A 26,436-nucleotide genomic window follows, 5' to 3' on the forward strand; every position below is an offset into this window, starting at 1 on the left:
AGCATAAAGTGCTAAAGTATTTTTTTTCCTCTTCAAAATGCAATGAATACCAAATTCAATGATTTTTAAAGCAGACAAGTGTCAAAGCACTACCTTACTTCTTACCAGTGTTGAGACGACAAAAATCATACTTGTAAACTGTTTTGCAAGCTTTAAAGTGCCATAATAAATACCAATAATTGTTGTTCTTATTACTAACATTATTACTATTATAACTCAGGGCTACTTCCAAAACAGGAAGACCAATCTAAGTTGACTTTTACTGGAGGGTGGAACCTCCACCTGTCTACAAATGGACCAATCAGTGAGCAGAAACCAATGGGGGTTAACAAGAAATACTAAAGGCCATTTGAGAATGACAAACTTTAAAGAGTATATTTAGCCATGCAAATAGAAAATTAGCCTTGATGAACATATAGCATAAACAAAATAATGAAATCCACTAAAAGATTGGAGGTTATTCAAGCTTAAAGAACTTAAAAAGGAAGGGTAAGGTGGAAGACCTTATTTATTCAGCTTATCAGTATTCAGAGCCTAAAAAATTCTAATGATTTTAATGTGGATTCTGTCCCCCACTTGGCAGGGAGAATTAGTTCATTTCCAGATAAGTGAATCTACTAGTGAATGAGCCCATTTCTATATGAACATAATTAACACTCCAAAAAAAAATCTGAGAATATGGTAGCATTATCTTTAAAAAGCTAGAATCTTCTCTCCATAAAAGAACTTGATTGATTGAGAGAGAGAGAGAGAGAGAGAGAGACAGAGAGAGAGAGAGACACACACACACAGACAGACAGATAGACAAAGACACAGAGACAGAGACAGACAGACATGGAGCCAATTAGAGGTCAATTAAAACCAAAAAATTCCAAGGACTTTTTAAAGAATGAGACTTTACCAGTCTCATTGTCAGTCCCAGAATATGATCTGAATTTACCTCAGTCAGAATGAAATCTTTATTTAGACCCTTCCCACTTCTGATATTTTGTATTCATGCATTTTCAAAATCCTGTTCTTTAAAACTCTTGAATTTGCACTACTATAAGCAGATTTCCTTACAGTCCTAGAAGTTAAATCCCATTACCTCACTCTTCACTGCCTTCATTTCATTGAGTTTAAAATGCCATTCTGATTTTGAAACTCTACCATGGATTTGTTTCCTTTTTGGGGTTTCTAATATCAGCTCCACATGCCCCTTTTGGCAACATGTCACTCTAGAAAAGTAGCTGCTTGGACACCCCTTCTGCCAGCCAGCACAGCTGGGGTTGTTTAGTCTCCCCTCCTCATCCTGCACCTTCCATAGAAAGCTGTTCATTTCTCTCAACTCCATTAAATATGCTACTTTTAAAATATATATTTTAAATAGATAGAATATTTAGCAATAGAAGCCAAGATATACTGTGAGTTTAGTGGTTTAAAAAAGTCCTACAGAATCTGCAGTACTTATTTTAAGCATAATGAAAACAATAAAAAAAAAAATAAACAAACTCAACACACTAGGTATCCATAGAAAGGTAAATTCTATTTGTTAATTTAGAACCACCTACCACCACCAAAATTTCAATGGCAAGCTTTGGTCCAAAGGTATGATGCCCTACAGGATGAGATAAGGGTGATTTTAGATTTTGGAACGGGAAGATAATTTGGGAATTCTTTAATTAAATCTCCACATTTTGAAGATGAGAAAATGGAAACCCAAATAGATGAATTAACTTCTCCAAATACACACACTGCACCTAGCAGCAAAGACTGGTCAAGAGCACTGGTTCCCTAACTTCTTGCCCATTATCTTTCGACCAACCACAGCTGCTTTTCTTGCTGCTATATCTAACAGGCTAGATTCATCCTTTTTACACCCATTATCTTCAAGAGGAATAATATGAGAATGTTGGAAGACAGACTATGACCTTTTAAAATGTTTTAAATGAATATTTCCCTTGGTCTCCCCAAATTAATCAGCAGATCTTGGGCTGGTTCCTTTTTATTCTTCCCCCACCTCCCCCTACACATATTTTTTTTAGAAGCCTGTGTTCCATATTCACAAATTAGCAGCTTGAGATGACGCCCAGTCTCATGCAGCTTCACATTGTGCAAAGCACAGTTTTCCTGAGCTCTAGTATGGAAAGCTAAACCTCTTGAAAAATAGATCAGATGCTATTAAGGGAATAAAATATAAATGGTCACTGAGAATTCCATTATCCAACCTTTATTACATCCAGCATATGTATTTTATAAAAGAATTAGTCATTCAGTGCCTCAACACACTATGGCACTCTAACCACAGTCTCCAAAAATAGATGTTCACAATACCAAATTGGGCTTAAAGTATGGACTCTGGCAAAAGCCATGCATGGTTACAGGAGTTGTACCTTGAGAAAGTAGGTGATGCAGAATTCAATTCCATTTTTAGAAAATCTTCTTTGATATATTAGAATAATAAATCCAAACTTGATAGATCTTTTGGTACTTATATCTGAAATCTAGGCTAGCCTAAGACACAAGTAGAATACAGGGCTTCCTGTGTGATAGGGGTAAGAGTCTCTGTTGTGATTAATATTGTTATTTATTATCTTTGTAAATGTTGCATGCCCTTAGCAAAATTCAAGCTCCTTGAAGGGAGGGAATCTTTCTTTTGTCTTTATATTCTCAATATCTAGTATAGTTCCTTGTAAATAAGTGTTTAATATTTTGTTGTTGAACATAAATAAATTGAATCTTAGGGTTCTCTCTGTGTGTTTACACACACACACACACACACACACACACACACACACACACACACACGATGCTGTTGACAGCCAAGACAAGCCCAAAATTGTCCTATTCCCACTCATGATCTCTGAGAAGCTATTAGTTTCCTCTGCTCAAAACACTAGAAACTTTGATTGATATACACATATCCTCAAAGAGCAATAAGCAATAACACTTCAACCTCTATTGGTCACTAGGGTATCTCTGCAATTTAGTTTACCTGATTAATTTGAATCACCTAGGAGATCCCTGAAGGAATGGGACATGAGAAGAGAATATTTTCATGTGGGAAGACACATTTGGGAATATCTGGAGTATGGGAATACTGCTGGAATTGTATGTAAGGGGGTGGGGTATCTGTAGTAAGGAACAACCAAAGAGATCAGGAGGATTTCATTTCATATGGGAAAAAAGGGTGCTGAAAATAAACTTCTTAATCTGCAGTTCTGCCTGGGATGTCCTCAACTGGAACCTATATTACTTCCTTATTTTGGTTAGTTTGCACTTCTTGAGAAGAACACTAAAATGCTATGGAGAGAAATTAAGAGAAATAGAAGACCCTACTCTTGAATTGTAAGAAACAGAGTCCAAGTATAAAGCAGCCAAAAAAAGTGACAGCCAAAGAAGAAATAGACCTGAAGTACACAAAGCAAGACAAATAGACAAAGGCAAAATATATTTGTAAGCTCAACATATCATGTTAAAAAAAAAGAAAAAAGCTCACAAAGTCACACAAAATCTCTACCTAACAATAATGAATTCAAAGGTGTGATACCAAAGAATTGGAGAAACATGGAAAGAGTTGCATGAATAGGTGCAGAATCCACTGAGCTGATCCAGGAGAACAATTTATACAAGAATAATGCTATATAGAGGGATAAAAGACTAAAGATGATAAATCCAATGACCAACCATATTTTTAGAGAATCAATAATTAAACATATTAACCATTCCTTCATAGAAAGATTATTGATTCCCAATACAAATTGAACATTAGTATAACAATTAATGATCAATAATACAATGAATATAATAATATTTGAAAAATACAATTAATATCTATTATATTAATTATAATAATAAATAGATCAACACAATACCAATGTGGGAATTTGTTTTGTTTAACTTTGCATATTTATTTCAATGGTATAGTTTTTCTTTTTCTTTCTCCCTTCCACCCAAAAGGAGAAGAGAAAAGTAATGCTTGTCAATTGAAAAAGTAAAAGTTAAAAAAAAATTGACTTCTCAATAACCTTGGAACTTCATTCCTTCCAAAAATCCTGTATTTTTTTTTATCAGTTTCTAAAACACAAGTCAAGCAGATAAACTTTACTTCTCTCTTTCTCTAAGAGATGGTTATGGTTGGAGTAGATGTAAGATACTGCTTTATTTCATATTCAAATATATGCTTATCATATACAAGCAAGGTTCATTACCATAAAAAATAATGATACAATTCCCGATGAGCCAGAAACCAAGTGATTGTTCATTACTGTAAGTGATCAGCATCCTAACAATTTTTACTAGTAAAACTGAGGTTCAAGGAACTTTTGGTGAAGGTTAATGAAACATCTATATCATTCACAACTTCTCAGATTCCTCTCTGTTCTTCATTTCAGGGTGTTAGCTTCCTCATTTGGGAGTCTTCAATAGTTACTCCTCCCTACTTCTAGCACTGAAAATCTGTTATTAAGTTCAATGTCATTATATTAAAATGTAATTCAATAAAAGATGTTAAATAGACTGTAAGGGAAAATAAGTAAGTGGACAGTAATACAGACTATTGTTAATTACTTGGTGAACACAGGTCACATAATGTTTAGATTCACTGTACTCAAAGAGTAGTGTGTGTTTTTTTTTTTTTTTTTTAATGAGGCTAGGAAAGAATGAGGGAGGAAAGAATTCCTAATTATCTAGTTTCTACACAACTGAACCAATAGCTGCTATTATTCATTACCCTGTATTTGATTAATTTTGACTAAATGATTGTCAATCTTTCTCCATCTTTTTAGCCATCAATAATTTAACTCCTGAATGTCCAAATTAGTTGTTAATACCATCCCTCTTTTCACTAGAACTAGCTCAGCCTGGATAAGTTAAACTCTATGGTCCAGCTCCAGAGAATATGATGTCAATACCTTCCATTCCATTTCATATATCCATCTCTTTTGCCTTTAAATATTTGACCACTACTCTAGTTCAGATCTTTATCACCTAGTCTCTTAACTGTTCTTGTCCCAAGGCTCCTTCCTCTCCAATATATTTTCAATTACAGACAGTATTTCTAAAGCAAATGTCTGACCATGATATTTGTTTATTTTAAGAAGCTCTAATGTAACCTATTGTCTCGATCATAAAAAAAAAAAAAAAAAAAAAAAAAAAAAAACTCCTATAGACTTTATTTATTTGGCCCTTAATACCCTCCACATCCAGTCTTCAGACTATCTAAAGGAACAATATTTCTTTTCAGAGACTAAGGTTCTTCCTACTTCTCCTACAACATTACATCTCCAGTGTCTATACATCTGCATTCATTGGTCTCCATACTTGTAATTCATTCCCTCCTAGTGTCCCTAGCTTCTTCTAAATCCAGGGCTATCTCCTTAGGGAGATCTATCGTGATTCCCTCCATTTCCCAGTGTCCCTTCTCCCAATTACTTATTTTCTTTTGTATATTCTCTATTTGTTTAACTTTGTACAGGTTATTTCCTCCCATCTTTCCTAGGACTTTTGTCTTTCTATCCCCAAAGTATAGCACAATGATTAGAACATAGTAAGTACTTTTAAAAATGTGGATAAAATCCAGTTGTTGAGTTCCACATAAACTGTCTCTGCTCTGTGATTAAAACATCAGTATTCCACTCTATTTTATCTTAATAATCTCAGGCGCTCAAGGAAATGGAAAAAGAAAAACAAAACAAAAAAGTTTCCTCCTCATATAAAAAGATTTGAACCCCCTGTCATAAACATTCCCTTTCTAGGACAAACTCTCCTCTCTTTTCATATTTTCATGATTCAACCTACTTTCTGTGTTCAAAATGTGACTGCCTTTTCCATTGTAAAGTCTGCCTTGGCATTTCAACATTCATTTCTATACAGATTTATCTATATATATATAAATATATATCTATATGTATATAGATATATATTCAAACTTTCAACTTTTTACTTCATAAATTCTCAATTAAGAATCCCTCAAATGATTGATAACAACTGCAGAAATGGAATAGAGAACATATATGTTATTCACATCACATTGCTATATTTAGGCTCATGCAATTGTTCTCTTACTGATAGTTGTTCTTTTACATTTTTTTTAAATATAAGAAGGCCCCCAATTCTTTTGGAAAACTAAGAAACATTTTAAAAGCTCTTACTTTCATTTGACCCTTGATGTGAATTTAATACTTTGTTCTATCTAATCCTACATCTTGCTTAATTTGTGTTGCCTCAAACCATTCTCCTCTTAAATAAGGTATGTGTAACCTTCAAATTTCATAAGTGAATGTCAAAGACAGAGCCCTACCAATGGTAACTAATTTTACTAATGGGAAAGGAGTGAAAAGCATAATATATCCAATGCTATTCCTTTCATAGAAATACTCTTTAGTGGGGTTATCATTTTAAATGACTAGACATATAATTTATCTTAGTAATCAGCACCATGGCTTGAGCTTCATAATTTAAAATGGGCAAAGAGAATTTGGTAATGGCCCAGAGGACAACCAGAGCATCTAGCAATACTTACGCAGAAGGTGAAAGGACCAATAAATCTAAATTTATGCTGGAGACACAACTGAATGTTGTTCATGTGAGCTGTCCTAAGGAGTACTGAAAGTGGCCTTTTCAATGTTTTGTTTTAATATATGAAGAAAAGAAGCAAAGAACACTGCCTTAATATGGCAGCATAAAGAATTTACATTAACCAAATGGAAGAATTTCTTGATAGGGTTAAACACTGGAATGGGTAACAGACACCAACAAGAAGAGAATTCTTCATACAAGACACTTCTGTGAAGATCCTTTTAGAGAAGCATCTCATCTTTCAAAAACACTGCTCTTCCACTGGACAGGAAGGTGGACAAACATGACCTCTTAAGGTCTCTATCAACTGTGATAGGTGACTACCTTCAAGAGATTTTGGCACTTTTTGGTTCCATAAACTTGCAATAGGATCTCAGATTATTCAGAAGCCTTTTCCCATTCCCATTTAAAAACTATTCAGCATATGCTTGAGAATGCCTCTACAAATTCATTCCTGCACAATATTTTACATCTCTTCTGTGAAATATGAAGCAAGAATGTGGCATGGTATATTTGAATCATGAAATATTAATCTTTCTGTCCCGATTTACCCTAGATAACATTTCTTATCTCTATTTTTTAATTTTATATCATTGAGAATGAGGATAATATATTTTAAAACAAGTATACTTCAAAAAAATTCTTAATTTGAATCTCAAAATATTGAATCCATAGGCTTTTTAAATTCCCCAATGAGAATACACTTTCAATTCAAATAACCAAATTATCTTCTGTTCCCACTCTTCAGTCAGTACACATAACAATACATAAAGTTGTCCAGTGCTGATTTATCTTTTGCCCAGGGGAATCGGGATGGTCAAATTCTCTTAAATAGCAAAGGAAAAATTCAATTTACCAAAGCCTTTTTTTTTTTTAATTTAGAAGAAAAATTTTTCTTTCAAACTACAAATTTGTTAATTCTTTACCTGAAAATGAATTTTGCCCACTTAAAAAAGGGGAGGAATTACATGAAAACCTCCCAATTCTGATATTTATAATGATTAAGACATTATACAGATTAATCTTAGCCACTTGTTTTCCTTTTTTAAGACTTTGATTTTTAGACATCATAAGTAGGGGGAAAGCTGCACTCAATATTTAAAAGATATAATAGTTATCTTTTTCATTATTGTGTTATAACCATTGAGCTACAAAAATTGCTACCTACCTGCCTAGGCCAGGCTCTCAAAATGAAGGCACAAGCAAGCTTTCCCTTTCTTATTCTTTAGTTTATGAAGTGCTCAGGGCTATCAGTAAACAAATAACAATTACAAAAGACTAATGGGGATGAATACCTCAAACTCTAGTAGAGTAATTGATCGCTAAGCCTGGGTATGGGATGTCATTGGAGTAGATTTATCTCATTTTTGAGAAGGGTTAAGGATTTGAGTCAGCCATATAATTAAGTAAATACCATCCTATAGACCTGCCTTTCATTCTTTTTTCTTTCACTCCCCTCCCTCCCTCTATTTCTCTTTACCTCACTCCACCCCTTTTCTCCCTCTTTCCCTCCTCCTACCCTCCTTCCCTTCTCCTCTCTCTCTCTCTCTCTCTTTTTTCTCTCTCCCCATCTATCCTTTCTTCTTTCATTCCTTTCTTTCTTCCATGAAATCAGAAACATCTTCCTTCATAATTGCACAGTAAATGAAATCAATATTCCTTTAAGAACAAATCTGGTATGGGAGAAGCCTTCCTATAACTACACCAATGGCCCAGTTCCCAGGCCCAGTTCTTAACTATGAAACAAACTACTTAAGGGTCCATTATTATACTAGCAATCTAAGCAAAGAGATTAAATACATGCTTAAAATGCTAACAAGATTTACAAATACGAATGTGGACACTGGAATTTAAGTTCAAAAAATCGATTTCTTTCAGAACTTTACAATCCAACATTCTGATAGCAAGAAGGAGAAGGCTTTTCTCCAAGTTCTTAAGATTGGCTATGCCTCCTTTTCCCCCTAGGTATCCATTTCACTTAGGAAATCTTTCTCCTCCTGTTGACTGGGTTTCCTTTATGGTAACATTGTTGTTAGCCCTCACTTCGTTTAGCTTAACACTTGTTTAGTTAACAAGGATGAAAATATACATCAGCCATAGGGCCATGTAAAGTCCTCAGAGTACAGATGATGCCATAGTGAGGAAAATAGGAAAAGGACATTCATATCTCTTGTGACAGGAGCAGCTGCTTCTAAATCTGTTCTCCTTAACCATAGCGGTCCCTTCACCTCCAGTTTTATCCCAGAAGTCAGACCCAATTTAAATAGTTTCAGGTGGGGAAAAAATATGAAGGTAACAAAACAAATATTTATAGGACTAGAATATAATATACCAGATCCTCCTTTACCCCTCATTTAACCAGTTCCATTCTACTAGCTTTGTGTGTTTGACAAATGATAACAAATGGTACCTCCAAACAGATAACTTTTAAATATAGAGACTGGCCATTCATCTTCCCTGCTCCTGAAACATACCAGGTTTAAGACTTATAATCATCACTATGGAGTCTGTGTGTTCTTTTAATAATTATTAATTCTGCCTTATGGCCATGAATACTACTTAAGACCTAGTACAATCCATAAGCTGGAAACACATGTATTTAATATTCTATTACGTGAGGAAAACGGCAAAAAGATAATGAAAAGACACTGAATCAATTCTGGAATGGCAACTTAGGGTAGCAATAATTCTTTAATGAAGAAACCCCTCATCATAACTGTTCAAAAACAAGGGAAACAAAACATTTCACACACACAACTTGTACCGATTTTGCATCTAGAGAGCGCTGGTGAATATTAACCCTTAGGCTAAATCACATACTTATATACTATCTCCTTTTCTTTCTCCATATTTCCAAAAGAACATCCCTCGATGTTTCACATTTATATCTCCCCACACACAGAACAAATAGTAATAAAATGCATGTTCTCTCTCTTCTTTTTTAATTGGTAAAAAAAGAAAAAAACACTTTGAGCATCTGAGAGGAATCTGTAGTTTCACACCAAATACTGTTTCAAAGTTATCTTTTTACATGCCCTCTACAAAAGGATTTTATTAGCTAGTGCCCCAGGGAACCTCTTTCCTTTCTCTAACTCCAGGTGTCCCCTTTCCCTATACTCAACCTCTCAATACCGTGAGATAACAAGTGAAAATAAATAGGGACAAATAGCTTATATTGTTGATCTTTTAGATTTGGACAAACTATTCTGTGAATCTATTCCTGTCTCAAAGGATCTATTTTAATGATCTGCCTGAGGTGAACTAAGCAGTGATTAAAAGATAACAACTCCTTGAGTCTCTTAAGGAGGGAATTATTATAACGTGTACATGAATGAAAAAAAAATCTCTAATCATTCACCTTTATTTCCCCAAAGACTCTGAGACTGTATGTGGTGGAGGTATTTTTGTTAGAATTAGCTTCTATCTCACTGCCACAAGAAAGTACCATTGCAGTCCTCAGCTGTAGCTCAGCAATCCTAGTAAAAGCTTCCTCCCTTCCTAGTGATGGATGTCATCTGGACCTAATGATACACCTGCCATGTCTTCGACCAGGAAAAGTTTCTGTTCCTTTATAAGTACATAATGAACAGCATCAGTGAGCTAATACGTTGGAAGAATACTTGGGGGAGGGAGAAAGAAGAGGGGAATGATGAAGAAAGAGAACAAAGTCCTTTCGACCTATCAAAGTGCATTTTCTTTTGACTTGTGTTTGCACCCCAAATTACGGTCTTATTTGATGACCTGTATATGCTAAAATCTCTGCATCCCTCTCCACACCCCCCTTTTTTCTTTCTTGGGCATCATTACAAAGTAGTTGAAAAACCTTTCTAAACTCACAAACGCAAAAACCAAGAGGTTCTAAGGAGATGGGGCCTTTGTCCAAAGATACCAACACACTGAGTGGACTGTAGCAGATGCTCACCATGCCTATGCATTATTGATAAAGCCATGGGATCTGTTAAAAATAGAAGATAGGGGAGAGAGCATGGCAGACCCCAGGTGCACTCCACACGGCTTTGTGACTCAGGTAGCAAAAGGGGTTTCCCAGGATTTCTCACCAAATTATTCAGGAAATACTGTCCTACAACTTGGAATATTAATATACATGTATGTGTGTGTGTGTGTGTGTGTTACAAATAGTCATATAAGCACTCTTTCTGTCTCTGTTTCTCTCTCTCTCTCTCTCTCTCTCTCTCACACACACACACACACACACACACACACACACACACACACACACACACACACACACATTCCCCCCCAAAAGCCAGCATTTACCTGCTCCTGTTGTTGCACTGATTTCCCTGGTGCATTTTGTTCCTTGGCCGTAGTCATGCTCTCCTTTCCAGGGTGCTCACTACCAGAGGGGCAGGTAGCAATTAACGATGAGTTTGGTAGCACCAAAGTCCAAAGAGGGAATGAGGAGTTATTCAGTCCATCACTTCATGAAATAAATCCCAGTGCAATTTTTCTTCACTCAAAAGGGGGAGGGGGGTAAGGTGGGGGTGGGGAGGCGAGCCTAGGTCTCTTGCTTTAAAACGCAAAGTGCAGAGAGAAGGGAAGATGCTGCTGCTTAGTGGGGCTTCTCCTATTAGCAACAGCCTCTGCAATCGCCACAGAAACAATGATAACTGCTTGGCAACCAGAAACTGGCAGCTCGGGGCTGGAAAGACAACCCGAGTGATGTGGTCCTACCTCCCCCCTCCCCTCCTTCTGCCTACCCCAGTGGGCGCCACGGCGCATGCCCCAGCCGCCAGCTCAGCCTCCTTGTGCTCGGGAGCCACGCACCGGGGTGAGCGACTGGAGGGGCGGGTGGACGGGGAGGGCGCCTGACCCTAGCTGCGAGCCCCGGAGCAGCTCGGCAGAGGTGAGCCGCAGGCGGCCTGGCTTGGCGCTGCCCTACTCGCACCTCTCCCGGCCTCGTTCACAAAGCTTAGTCTTCCCAGTGGGTTGCCTGAGCCCGGCTAGCTCTATGTGGGGCTCCCACTCCTCTGGCGGTGGGAAGGAAGCGGGGAGGAAGGCACAGAGTGATGGAGGAGCGAAGGTGGGCGAGAGACATCGGGAAAAGTTACGTCACCCGTGTCTATGAAACTTTCCCCAGGTGTCCTTAGGTAGATGTCGCCGGCTGAATATTGACCTATTCATCAGGTGCACTTCTGACCCAGACCACAGACCAATAACTAAGACAGAGGAGAATGAAACAGTAGTTGGCAGGGGTAGGTAGTAAGGTAAATTAGAGATTGGAGGGAAATGGTTATTTTCAGAAGCCAACTATCTAAGATTAGTGGTTAAAATGAACAAGACGGTGGAGGTTTAAATGAGGATGCACTGTAGGGGAAGGAAGTGGGTACCTGAGATTTTCTCCACTGGCTTCAGTGGATATTATTTGTGGGAAAATGCCGTTTTTAAAGTCAGAAACCTGCTCAGAATCCATTTTGAGCTTCAGAGATTTTTTAGCTTGACTCCCTGGAAACAAAATCATTCTGGTCATAGTATCATAGACCTAGAACTAGAAAGGACCTCAAAAGTTATTAGTCCATCAGTCCAATAGCCCCCATTTCTTAGATGATGAAAATGAGACCCCAAATGGTTCAAGGTCTATATGTGGAGGTGGGATAGGAACCCATCACTGAGTCCAGAGTTTGACACTCTTTCCAGCATTGTCCTTAAAGATTTTTGACTATCCCTATTCCACAGCCCATTGTATATAGGTGCTGGTTTCAAACACCTCAGTCTATCTCCACTTAAGAAGCCAATCACATTAGGAGACTTAAAAAGAAAGAAATTATACAAGGGAATCCCAACCAAGCTATATGGGTAGAGAAGAGCTCTTTGTCTTGTACCATGCCTAAGTTTATCAACCCCATTCCAGAGGTTTAGCTCATGGGACAATTTCTTGATGATTCTGATCCCTGGAAGACTTTTAGAATTTCTGTACCTATCTTGTATTATCTGCACTTAAGCTTAACCCACAGTTCTTTCCAAAGATCATTATTTCTTCACCTTTGTACCGTCATTTAAGGTCATAAGATCATAGTTTTAAATTTGAAAGCGCTCCTCTTAATTAAACACCTTCATTTTCTAGCAATGGAAGACTGATGGTCAGTGATTAAAATAACTTTGATTTGCTCAAAGTCACATTGGCAGTAGCATTCAGGATTCTTATGTATTTATGTGACAAATGTATTAGTTATTTTGTTGCAATTAAACTGCATTAGTTGTTTAAAAAATTAGAAGAGGGAACATTAAGATTTCTGCCAATCAAAAGGTAGTAGAAAGAGGATTGAATTTACAGGCTACTACTTAGTATGACATTGGGCAAGTTATTGTACTTCTCTGTGGATGTTTTCTCATTTGTAAAATTTACATTGGACTAGGTAGACTCTAAGGTCTTTTATGGTTCTAGGTTCTATAATCCTTTAAGCCCATACTATAAAATGATTTTTCTTCCAGGTTTAAATCTTATAATCCTCATAAAAAATAGGGCAAACAGTTTAATTTGAACAGGAGCCCCTTTTCTCTCACCTTTTTGTTGTTGTTTTTGTTCTTTTGAAAGATCTATATTTTTTGGACTTGACTGGTTAAGCATGTTGAAGGCCTAGGCATTGGCTACTTTACCATTCTACTATTACACTGCTATTTCTTTAGATGTTGGAGACTTTTCTGTCTTTGAAAATCTCCTTGGAAAAATAAGATACTCCTTGGAGGGGTCAGTCTCTAAGCCATCAACCCATCTAGAATCATCTCCAGTTATCCTGATCTATATCTGGCCACTGGACCCAGATGGCTCTGGAAGGGAAAGTGAGACAGCTGACCTTGCACAGCCTTAACACACTTAAATCCAATTCACCTGCATGTCATTGAACCATCTCCCTAATGTCATGAAACTCTTCCAGAACGAAGGACAAACAACAACACCTTTGATCAGTGAACAGTTCATCTAGGACTAGCTGATAGCCAACTGAATGAGAGTGAAACATAAGATAGATGTCTGGGGATGAAAACAGAATGTGGGGAAGGTTTCAAAGATAAACTTCACCTACTTCACAATTTTGCCTAGAGCTAGACTTAACTATGCCATTCAAAATCATAAATGTTGTTGACACACATCATATCTGGCTAAAGTTTGAGCCAGGTTCTGGGGCTTTTAAAGGGGACAGAAGATGTTCTTGCCTTGTCATGATTTATTAATGTAATAAGATTCCTTTCTACAGAGAAAAGATTGTGCACAAGTTCTTCTCACCTACCCCTAGGTCTGAATACAAAAGAAACTCCCTTCATTAAAAAAAAAATCCTGGAGTAGGATGCTGGAAGAAATTATTTCCTGCTTAGAGAGAGCAACAACCCAGTACTCACTCTGCAGGTAGCAAATATGGACCTTATAATCCTGAAAGGTTGTACAAGCCCAAAACAGTTTAGCTAAATCCTCTTCTTTTAGTCCATAATGTCTTAATTCTTTTAACAATTCCTGAATGCAGTTAGTAAAACAGAGAAACAAATATTTAGTCCTATGGCCAAGAAATATTAGGGAGTGTGTAATATTTTTAAGTGTCCTCAGCAGTATCTCAGACTTTGTACACATTAGGTACACAATAAATATTGGATAATTGACATTATTACATCATAGATTTGCTGGCAGGAAGCTTTGAAACCATTGAACCCAACATCCTCATTTTACAGATGAGGAAACAAGCTTAGAAAGGTTGTCACACAGCTAAGTAAGTATCTAAGATAGGATTCAAACTCGGGTTTTCCTGCTACCAAGGCAAGCATTCTGTTTCACTTAAGCTATACTACCCATAGTATGCTTAGATAAGGAGAAGCTCCCTGTTTACCTGAATAATTGGAATAAGGAAGTGATGGTGAACTCCAAGAGAAAATAGCAGAAAGGAAAATAGAAGACAGAAATATTTCAGGGTTAGCAGAGTAGAAGGTGAAAAGAAAGCGGTGATTTGCCCTGATCTGCTCTTTGCTTTTGGTTCAGTCCTATCACTGAGGCAAAGCATGGAGAAAAGAGGAATGGGATATGTATATATATCTATAGAGAGAGATTTATAAAGATATATAGATATGAAAAGATTCACATACATGTATATACACATATAATATATATGTACATATAGCATCATATATATTTACATATAAAATCACATACATCATGGTTTATAAACATACATACAGGTATATACCATATATAAATAGCATGTGCTTTTCTATACATGTGTATATAAATCCATACAAAGGCTCAGCTAGTTTGTCCTTAGCTCTTAGTAAGTCCAGAACCTTGGCAATGATTTTGGCTTCTGATGAAGACCATATAAAATGGAGGAAGGCAGCAACAAAAAGTTTAGTACCTCCAAAGAAGCAGCCACTATTTCTAGGGGAAAGTGGTGATTTCACCATATACTCAGAGGCATTCTCAGTATCCAAAGGAGCAAGGGAATAGCTTTGAATAGAATGGAGGTAGAAGTATCTTCAAGATAGTCTACAAGCACTCTGTCTCTCCAACTAAGGCAAATAACAGCTTTGGGGCCAACAAGTCACATCCAGCCAGTGTCATACTGAAGCAATTGCTGTCCTTCAGTTCCACACCAGTACCTTGTTAAGGACTGTGGGGTTAGGGGTTAGTGGGGTATAAATATCTAGGGCTTGGCAGGCTACAGAAGTAGACCCAAATGACAATAAGATAATTCCACTAGACATTTAGCTTATGGATAATTTGCTTTCCTTTTCCATGGATGAACTTGGCTCTTAAAGGCTCTTAAAATATATACTTGCCCCTACTGAATGGACCCAATGCCGATCTGTTCCAAACCTATCTTTTATTTCGGTACAAGTCTTTGCCTTTCCTCTCCTCCAGATGTGTGTGCCTGTGTTGTTGGCATGGGCACAGTTAATTAGGTTTGTTTGTAGAAGTACATGGCTGTATTCCCCTGCAGATTGATGCAATGCATCACTCTGGCATCTCAGCTGATTCCCCTTCACCTTGCTTATTGACTGGCATTCTTTCCCTTGAGTAGGCAAACAACCTAGGTGAACACTTGTTAAGTTCAAGTGATTCCCCTTCACCTTGCTTATTGACTGGTGCTCTTTCCCTTGTGTAGGCAACCAACCTAGATGAATACTTGTTAAAGTCAAGCACCCAGGGAATCAGTCAGCAAATATGAAGTAAATACCTACTGTGTGCAAATTGTGAATGTGTTTCAGTAGTGTTCAAACTTGCTGAATGCTGTCTGGAAAGAAAGGGTAAAAGATCTTAAATATATCATTGTGGGAAATCAAATTTGTCCCTGTTAACAACCTACATGAAAAGTTACCTCCAATTCAACATAGAAAAATGAATGAAGGCTAAGGAAGAAAGTGCACGTTAGAACTCTTGCCAAGATCTGGAGAATAAAGCTGGATGTCTTTATTTTTGCAAGGATACTGGCAAAAGTTCACAAAAAAGTGAGTGTATATCTGGTACATGATATGTAGGGTAGACGAGAGGAGGCAGGTAGAGATGGAGCTGGAACAGTTCTGACTCCAGGGCCAGTAAGAAATGTGACTTGAGAGGACACTGAATACAATCTCTCTCCCTGCTCTCCCTGCTATTAGGATATCTGAACTTTAATCAGACTATCTCCTTTATTTCTTTAGAGTCTTTAGGTCTTGAAAATATGTGCTCAGCATAGACACACATACCTCTGTGAGATATAATTTGACATTAGACCATTATCAACTAAGATTAATTAGTAACTTTCTGAGACCAAGATAGGTTTTCAGAAGACTAGTAGGATGGGATAGAGAAGAGATATTTTTAAAATGGGGAGGACGTGGAAGAGGAAAGAAAACCAAGTTGGATTTTATCCATTTTAAAAATGGCTAGGCTGTTTAAACTTGTCTGAACCTAGTTGTGACCCATAAACTATACCACCAGAGAAAGAACTTGTTGCTGTGTCAAAGATGAAGGCAACTTTCTTTTCTCTCAGCCTATGGCACACAGTAATCCAATTCTCTCTGGAAATAGCCATGGAAGAATTTGGATTGGCAGGCAACTGAAGAAAAATCTAGTTAAAGAACTGAACTTGTTGCTATTCAGAACTAGGCAAGCATCACAGAAGGACTAGGTCAGTCTCAATGATCTCTGAGGAGGCAACTATTGGTAAACTGGAAGCCTGGGAAGGTAATCGTTAAAGGATGCTTTTAGCCAAAGAATTTCTTCTGCATGAGTTAATCAGATGGGTTTCCCTTCTGAACCTCTGGTTCATAATCTTCTTTTCCTTAGCTTCATTTCAGGGGCTATGATGTGAAATATCCCAAAATATAGCTGGCCTAAAGTCTAATTTGTTGCACTCTGGAATAATCTTGTATACATCATTTGTTTTAATGTTGGGCATAATATTTCCTCTCCAGTTGAGTCTCATTTTCTTGAAATGGAACAAGTAGGGGGAGGGGCAACAGAGAAACCTATTTGGATGACTTTGTTGGTTCTTCTCTTTCATTATCGTTGATTTTGGAGAAAACAAAAAGATAGGAGTACAAGATGAGAAGGGGCAGGGGTATATTAAAAGGAATCTTTTGCTTTCCTTTTACCTCATTATCACACTAATGTTCTATCTTACTCTTGCCATAGTTTCCTATTATGTCTCCAGAGACTGGTTGGGAAAAAAGCATGAACAAGTGTAGCATTTAATCATAATTACCGTTCCTCTCCAAAAAAAAAAAAAGGAAAGAAAGAAGAAGGGAGGAAAGAAAGAAAGAAGGAAGGAAGGAAGGAACGGAAGGAAGGAAGGAAAAAAGGAAGGAAGGAAATAGAACTGAGTATCCTAAACTTAGCAAATATTGGCATATCTAGAACATTCCTTGAAGATGTCAATTAAAGATACCTAGGTCAATGGTTAATCCTAAAATTCAATAGAGGCATTTTTTAATATCTTGATGGATCCATTTTCAAAAGAAAATTTAATGCATTTTGCAATCAGCTTAGCAGACACACCTCTTCATCTCTGCTAAGGGAAAGAGAAGTATTCATAGTAATTACCTAACTACCACCTCCCACACTACTTGTCAGCCTATAAATCTTGTTCTCAGTCTACAGTGAAAAGAAACCTGATAAAACTTTGTCGCACACTCAAAAATGTCTGAGTTCTTTTAATATCACTTGAAAAGACCACCTTGAGGTTCATGGAATATGTTTTGGTGTCATAGAGGCATAATAACAGGAAATCAGGGTCCTTATGTTTGTTTGGACAATAAAGAAAATATTTAAGGATATGAACAGACAATTTTCAGGTGAAATTAAAGCCATTTCTAATCATATGAAAAAATGCTCTAAATCATTATTTCTTAGAGAAATGCTAATTAAGACAACGTACCACATTATACTTCTCAGATTGGTTGAGATGATAGGAAAATATAATGCCAAATGCTGGAAGGGATGTGAGAAAACTGGGACACTAATACATTGTTGGAGGGGTTGTGAATTGATCCAACCATTCTGGAGAGCAATATGGAACTATGCTCAAAAGACTATCAAACCATTCATGCCCTTAGATCCAGCAGTGTCTCTACTGGACCTATATCCCAAAGAGATCATAAAAAAGGGAAAAGGACCCACATATACAAAATGTTTTTAGTTGCCCTTTTTGTAATGGCAAGAAATTAGAAATTGAGTGGATGCCCATCAGTTGGGGAATGACTGAGTAAGTTATGGTATATGAATATAATGGGATATTATTGTTCTATAAGAAATAATCAGCAGGCTGATTTCAGAAAGGTCTGAAGAGATTTCCCTGAACTGAAAAGCTAAGTGAAGTGAACAGAACTAAGAGAACATTGTACACAGCAATAACAAAATTATGTGATGATCAACTGTGATGGACTTGGCTCTTTTCAACAATGAAATGATTCAGGCCAATCCCTCTAGATCTGGGATGAAGAGAGCCATCTGCATCCAAAGCTAGAGGATTATAGGAACTGAAAGTGGATCATAACATAGCATTTACACTTTTTTGTTGTTATTTGCTTGCTTTTTGTTTTCTTTCTCATTTTTTTTCCTGTTTCATCTGATTTTTCTTGGGCAGCATGATATATATGGACATATTTTTAGAAGAATTGCATGTTTAACTTATTTTTGATTACTTGCTGTCTGGGGAGGAGGAATGTAGGAAGGGAGGGAGAAAAATATGGAACACAAAGTTTTTCAAGGGTGAATGCTGAAAACTAATTTTACATGTATTTTGAAAAATAAAAAGATATTATTTAAAAAGAAAATATTCATAAGTTTTTTCACACATCTTCACCATCCATCACCTTTAACCATTGCTTAATCTTGTTGAAATGAATAGTAAAATGAATGAAAAATGAATGTCAAAATCTTGAGACAAGACCCAAATAAAACTGGTCATATTCTATTTTACTGAAGCATCTACAAGATACAATGGGTGAAGTGCTACATTTGGCCTCAGATTTGGATCTGAGTTCAAGTCCAGTGTCAACTCTATATATCTTATATATCTTATGCTCTTATAGCCTCATAGACAGTTATCATGGTGGCTCAAACTGAGTTCCCCCAGAATTTGCATGAACTGTGCTAAGCTGGCCTGCTATTGTTCTTATATAATGGTGTTATAGCCCTGAAAGCATAATCAGAAGATTAGAGCTGGGAAGGAGTTTAGATATCACTTGCCCAATCTTATTATTTTATAGATGAAGTCCAGAGAGGTCAATGAGTTGTATGTTATTTTCAAATGAGTACAGATATTATTTCATGATGATCAGTGCATTGGGAATTTGCTAGGTTATCTAAATTACATTATTAAAAGTTATATGGCTATTACACAAGGAATTTTTTTAAATCTGAGGAAATATGATGATCAGTGCTAGTGACACCAAACTCAATATTGACCACATTTTCTCAAGATCATAGATAAAACAATTGGAAAGGACCTTAAAAATGTACATCTTCCCATTCTTCACTGAAGGAAGAGAAAAGAAAACAATAAATAACAAACCATATTTCTCCTCTTATAAAAATACTAACTTTTGCTTAGTATAATAGAGTCCTGGTCCAGGATTCAAGAGAACTGGATTCTATTCATGCCTATAGGGGAAAAACAAATAGATAAGTAAGCAGTCTTTAGAATCAAAGGACCTGGGTTTCAATTTCAGCTCTACTACTTAGCCTGGGTCACTACCTCTCTGGGTCTCAGTTTCCTTATCTGTTAAATAATAGTATTTGTTCTTGCCATCTATTCTAGCTTGAAATCCTTTTGTTCACTACTGAAGACTTGCTGTAGGATCCTAGGCAAGCACTTTCAGCCTCTATTTCCTTACCTATAAAATAAAGGGATTGGATTAGGTACTCTCCAAGGACTCTTTTAGTTCTACTATTCCAGGTGTCCTAGGAGATTTAGGCAGGTTTGCAACTAAATTTCTAAACACCAGCATTATTCATTTGGATACATTTAAAAACTAGCACGCATTTAAACCACACCGGATGGCTTTTAAATAGAGGATCCAATCCAGTTCTCATATTAACAGACTCAAATGTTACACTATCAAAACGGAATCTAGTATCCTCTATTAAAAAGCACCAAGTTCTAATCCAAAGTATCTTAACTTCACCAAAGATGTTTTTGATGCAGACATATTAATAATTTAATCATATTTAAACAGTCCCAAGACTATTACAGGACTCTGATAAAGGCACCACATCCATTGGCATTGAATATGGACTGCACTGTTATTTCTCTTCTGGTTCCTTAGCCAGCCAGCATGACCTTGGCAATAGCAATATAACAGATGCTTTGTTTATGATCTTTGATGTCTCCAAGAGAGATTTCTGGAGCTGATTGTTTGGCCTTAATTTTGGTATCAGCTTCTAAAGAACCTCTCAGATTGTTTTTGGGAAGTATTCTCCTTTGTGGGCAACCTTCACCTTATCCCCATCACTCTCCTGTTAATTTGCTTTTCGGGAATAACATTAGTCTAAAGGAGATCTTTGTAGTATTTCTTCACACTTGAATGTCACTGTCATTCCCAAATGAGAGGGTTGATTTCATCTTTCTATCAACTTGGGTCAAAACTGGTATCTGAAGGGCCAAATTTCTGTTAACCCAAGATGGCTTGTAGAAAACACACCCATAATACCTTTGAAGACCTGTGTTAGGTATATTTCTGACACCAAAATAATTAATGATTGGATCAGTTTAGAAGAATTCCTGTAAAGGACAGTCAGTAAAATCTTCATTCCTCAAAATAAACACATGCACGCCCACACACACACACACACACACACACACGTTGCTGATGTGTAAGGCAAGGAAGAATAGCCTTCAAATGAGGTACTTACAAGAGCAGTCTATGATCAATGTCATCTTTACAATATTTTTGTTTCTAAGCACTTTAGGAATGACTTTAATGAATAAATAACAAGTCAAATAAATTCAGCCAATGAGTGGGAAGGACCATACCTACCTACTTCCAAGAGAATATAAAAAAGAACTTAAAAATTTGGAGCTCACTAAGAGGAACTAAAGTGATAATAAATAGCATCTTCCCAACATGCCACTGAGTAGGACTATATATATATACATTGGTTCTCAAAGGATGATCTAGGAACCCCAAGGGAGCTGCAAGGCCTTTTTAGCATGTTATTAAGGTAAAATATTTTCATAATAAAACTAAGATAACTTTAATTTCTAAGGTAGTAGTGATCAATAGATCTAACTCACCAAAATAAAAGCTTTTGTGGGGAGGGAAGCTCAGTTTTAAAAAATGTACACACATGAGAATTCTATTTAGCATATTATCTTTACAGGCACTCCTTACTAGTAAAGAAATTTAGGAAATGTTCAGGAAAGAGAATATTAAAAAAGCAAAACATTTATAAATAAGAATTTTTTAAAAAGCAAATGGATCTTTTAACTTGGGCTTTCAAGGAAAACATGATCCTAGTTTACAAATAATTGAAGCATGTAAACACAGAATAGAAATTGTTTAGCAAACCTTCTAGGGGGAAGGGAATAAAATCACTTTTGGAAAATTTTTGATAAAATGATATAGGCTAAAAATTACTAATTTGCAAAAGAACAAGAGAAAGAGGAACAATAGTAAGGTATTTTACTTTTCCCTCCAAGGAAAAAATCTGCTCCATTTTTATCTTTACCTTATAAATTTTATTTTAGTCATCAATCAGGGGGCTATTTAAGTTTATATATAGCTTAGAATATCTTTTTTACAAGTCCTTTTTGGCTCATAGATAGCCATTAGAGCTAAGGGAAAGCTCTAAAGTATTTTCCTGTCCATGTCAAATCAACAAGTATTTACTTACTACCTCCTATATAGCTGGTACAAAACAAAGCACAATTGGAGATTTTTTAAAAATAGAAGGTGAAGCCATAGTTTTGCAATCTAATTGAAAACAAAAATTAATACATGTGAAATCCTGAACTCACAATCCAAAGCAATTTGTTTATAGAGTCAAAGAAAATTACATCCCATGTAACTTTGTACTCAGTCATTTTTTTCCACTTAAGAAACATTTCCTAATCTTCTGTTTTCTTAAGCTACAATCCCAAAATGACTCCAAAGCAAAATCCTTATCAAAGGTACCCAGAAGTGAGGAGAACTAAGATGATGATTTGAAAATATCTGTAATAATGGTCAACAATATTTGAACAATCATATTGAAAGATTTTCTGAATTCTCATGGATTTAGGGACCAATTGGATCTTCCAAGGAATGATAATAAAATATGCCACCCTATATGCTACCCTATCCTACTCTCAGTAGCAATGTAGCTTATAGGTGCAGAAGGAGGCATATCTTTTATGTTAGTGTTTCATATATAAATATTTAGAGAATTATGGAATTTGAGATGCAAAGTGTTTGCCTCATTTTCTTCAATTGTTCTTGCCTTTAATTTTGAGATAATGACATTTATAGAAAGTTTAAGGCACCGTTTTATGAAGTTCTCAATCTTTAATGTTTTCTGAAATATTATTCTGCCTGTAGCTCAATCAATGATCAATTCCTAGCTTTACAAGGAAGGGTTTTATTAGGGGAAATCATTGGGATGGCCAGATAGAAGCAAAAGAACATGAATTAACATTTTAAAAATCCTTATCAAATCCTGTCTCTTTATAACTCCTCCTAGTTCTTATCAAAACTCCCTGAGTTTTCATTTTGTTTTATTTCAATCCAGTCAGAGTCCCATTAATAAAATATTTGTAATCTTATTTGGCTTTTGCATAATGGTCAGGAAAGCATGGGTAATGAATTATTATTCTCACTTAATTGCTTTTTTTAGCCCATAGGTTCAGGTAAAAGCTCTTATCTTGGACCTTAAAGCCAGGAATTAATTACTGATTGAACTATATGAAACATTTCAGGAAAGATTCAAGATGGAGATCTTCATAAAATAGTATCTCAAACTGAGAAGAGTCTTCAAAGGATGCAATAATTCCACATTAAAAAGGAAAAGCACTAATGAAGCCCCAACTATATGCCAGTTACTAAGCTAAGTGCTTTACAAATATTTCATTTTGATCCTCATAGGACCTCCTGAAGGCTTGATAGCTGTAAAGCAGTAGCAAAAACATTGAATTTGGAATCAGAGGGCTGAGATTCAAATGCTCTCAAATGCTACTTGTTTACATTGGACAAGTCACTTAGTCTTTCCAATATTCAATTTCTTCATTTGAAAAATGACAAGTCTCTTGTAAGGTCTCTTCCAGCTCTAAATCCTAAGGACATGGCAATGAACAGGGAAACACTATCCAATTTGTGACCACCTTTCTTTCTTTTATTTTATTCCTGCATTTCTTTGAAAAGTAGACTTTACTCACTACAACTACAGAAGCCAGATTCATTTATTTTAAAAACTCGTTTCAGCCATAACTTTGTTTCAAGTTGGCAGAATTACCCACAATTGAACTCAAAGTGCCTATTAGTACCCTCTAGTTGTAAACAAAATCTGGTCAGGATTTATTAGCTACTTAAAAAGATATTATGGAATCCACAAACAAACAAAATAGGGTTCTACTGATATAGACATCAATTAATTCAGTCAGTGCTTCTCCTTTTCTTTTGTGATTTCTGGCTAAGAAAGAAGCCTTCTTGGGATTCTCTCTTCACAAGTGTGGAATAAATGAATGCTAGTTGGAAGATGGCAAAGAGTGGAAAGGTGAGAAAGCCAGAGATGGAGTCCCAATCTGATTTCATAAAGGATGGTTTCTGGGGCTTTGCTCAAGGGTCATTTAAATCTCTGGAATCAGTCTAAGTTAAGAGAGGAATTTGTGATAATTGTGATCTAGCAAAGGAACCCTAGATTCACTTTGGTTTTCCTACATGCTGAGAATTTTTCAGTGTAAGTATATAACAAATCATTATTATATCCCTGACAAGTTAGCATGTCATACTTAATCATCTATTTTCTTTGGATAAAGATGGTAGAGCTCAGGTTAGAAAAGAAGTTTACATCAGGGATATTAACATGGTGGACATTGGATCATTTGGAAATCATTTGGACATCTGATCCAAGTTTCCTAGCTGTGGCTGTTTACATTTTTATATTCTTCCTAAGATAAAGTATCTTTCTTCTGTGGATAGTGTCATCACCCGAAATTAATGTTTTTTTCATATTCCATATGTACTGTTTTCTGGCACAGTATCATGTCTATGTGGCATTTAATGAGTACTTTTTCATGATGAAGAGGAATTATTTGAATCACACCCTATTTATTTTTTCAGCATTCTCTCCATCTGGCTATTCTATTATAACCTCATGAGCACATGGCTACTCCTGAATATTTTAAAATATGAAGATCCATATTCCATCTTCTGCTTCCCTAGGTCAGATTTATAATGGAAAAATTACTGGGCAAGGAGTTAGGAACTAGCAGTCTAGTCCTAGCTCTGCTACCACTTTTTTTTATTGCATTAATCTTGCAATCCTAAATTATACAGCTACAAAGCTTTTTGACCTTTGGCCTAATAAAAATATGGTAGAGGAAAAAACGCACCATCTGTCTCTGGAAACAAAGGACTTGGGCTCAAACACTGCCTCTGACACAATATTCATGTCACTTTTGGCAAGTGACTTAAGATCCCTGAACCTTAGTTTCCTTATTTGTAAAATCTGAGGTTGGGTAAGAAAGCTTCTACCCTTCTACCTCTTCTACCTCTTCTACCTCTTCTACCTCTACAATTCTGATTCTTCCAGACTAAAGAAATTAACCCCAGAATCTTATTATAACTCTGATTTGAGATTCATGTTCTGTGGCGCCATTTTAGCTTGTTTGAATTGTAATAGTTTTTTCTAATATCCTTTGAGCAGGGTTCAATGTAAACTTGGGTCTATATTTATGATAAACTTTATAGTAAATAAAGTTCCCAATTTCTTCCAGGTTATCTCATTATACTTCTTAACATTCATATCAACATTCACAGATTCGATTTCTCTATATAATCTATCCCATTAGATTCAGCTTGAATTTCTAACCTTTACCCTAGTAAACTGTTCATTCAGTTAATGATTAAATCTCTGCTTCCCATCTCAGTTAGGATAATTCAGTGGTAGAGAAGCACAACTTGGTCTAACTGGATAAACTCCAGGTAAAGAAGAATGAGAAACAAAACAAAACAAAACAAAACAAAATTTTTGTCAAGCTTCTAGAAGGGAATTGACTTGTAGAATTGATACCGAGAAGTATTTTTAAATGAATTACATACACCACCCATTCCTTCTCTTCTCCCCAAATCAATCAGCAACCATTATTAAGAATGTTCTGTGAGGTAGGGACTGAACGAAGTGTTGGCATTATAAAATAGTAAAAAATAAACAAACAAAAAAAAAACCAAAATCCTGTGTTCAAGGAGTTTACAATTATTTTTGAAATAAAATTTTATTGATATCTTTTGTTTGTATATTACCTACATTTCCCCTTATGCTCTTTTCTCACTCCCACTCATGGAACTAGCTGTTATAATAAAGAATTTTTAAATGAAAGAAAAAATTGAAAAATGAAAGAAAAGAAGTTCAGTAAAATTAAACATTGACATTATGCAGAATTCCATTTATGGTTCTCCCAAATTAAAAAAAAAATGGGAGAGGTAGCCTTGTATCATTTTGTATCTTTTTTTTCAGGGCTAACCTTAATCATTATCATTTCTATCCCATCAGATTGTAGATCTCTCTAAGGGTCAGGCTTCATCTTTTCTTGTGTTTTTTATAACTATTGGCCTAGCATAGTAATATGGTGCTATTGACAAGTGTCTGTTAAATTCATCCCTATAGTAGATCTTTTTGTTTCATGTACAGCGAGGACTTTTTTTTTTTTTTTTCATTGCATTAATCTTACTTTCAGCACAAGCTAAAAATTCATTGTAGTGTTTGCCAAGCACCTGGAACTCTTCAGACACCATACTCAAACAGCATCAAAATAGAGCCAATACACATTTCCTTTGATATGTTTTTAGGATTATAAATAGGCAGAATATTGCCAGGTGATCTGCCCTATTACAATCCAAAGCCTAGTTTTCCTTGGTGAGTTTATAGTCAATTTTGTTCTTCTTGCTCTGTCAGACCCTCTTGTTTTAATCAGCAAAGATAGGGAGATACACAAATTCCTCACCACCCCCTTCAGTCAGCATTAGAGGAGATCAAGTTCACTGGGCTGCCTGCCTCAGCTAGAAGGGACAGATGGGACTCTGTGGGGGAGATGGCATGATGCCCCCTGATTCTCATTCTTGGATCTTACCACACCCACCACGGTTGCCCTCTTGCCTTCCCCCTCAGCCTATTCCTTTTAATGTAGTCTTCAGGCATTGGATGGCAATAGTAGAAAGTGGGACCAGTAAAAGATGAACCAAACTGCACAATAACCTTACATT

General features: G+C 36.2%; 1 protein-coding gene across 4 annotated transcripts in view; it reads right to left on the reverse strand.

Annotated features, from left to right (window-relative positions):
• The window catches only part of DPP6 (dipeptidyl peptidase like 6), a 1,012,545-nt gene that overhangs the window by 709,611 nt on the left and 276,498 nt on the right, over positions 1-26,436 (reverse strand). The window contains exon 1 of one of the 4 annotated variants that reach the window (XM_051961470.1): positions 10,837-11,285. The exons of the other annotated variants lie outside the window; for them this stretch is intronic. Within the exon in view, the coding sequence (XP_051817430.1) occupies positions 10,837-10,893 (57 nt within the window). The 5' untranslated portion in view covers positions 10,894-11,285. Of the gene's footprint in view, positions 1-10,836; positions 11,286-26,436 lie in introns of those variants that run through there. 4 annotated transcript variants of the gene reach the window in all.

Source organism: Antechinus flavipes, chromosome 5 (assembly GCF_016432865.1).
Source record: "Antechinus flavipes isolate AdamAnt ecotype Samford, QLD, Australia chromosome 5, AdamAnt_v2, whole genome shotgun sequence".
NCBI lineage: Eukaryota > Metazoa > Chordata > Mammalia > Dasyuromorphia > Dasyuridae > Antechinus > Antechinus flavipes.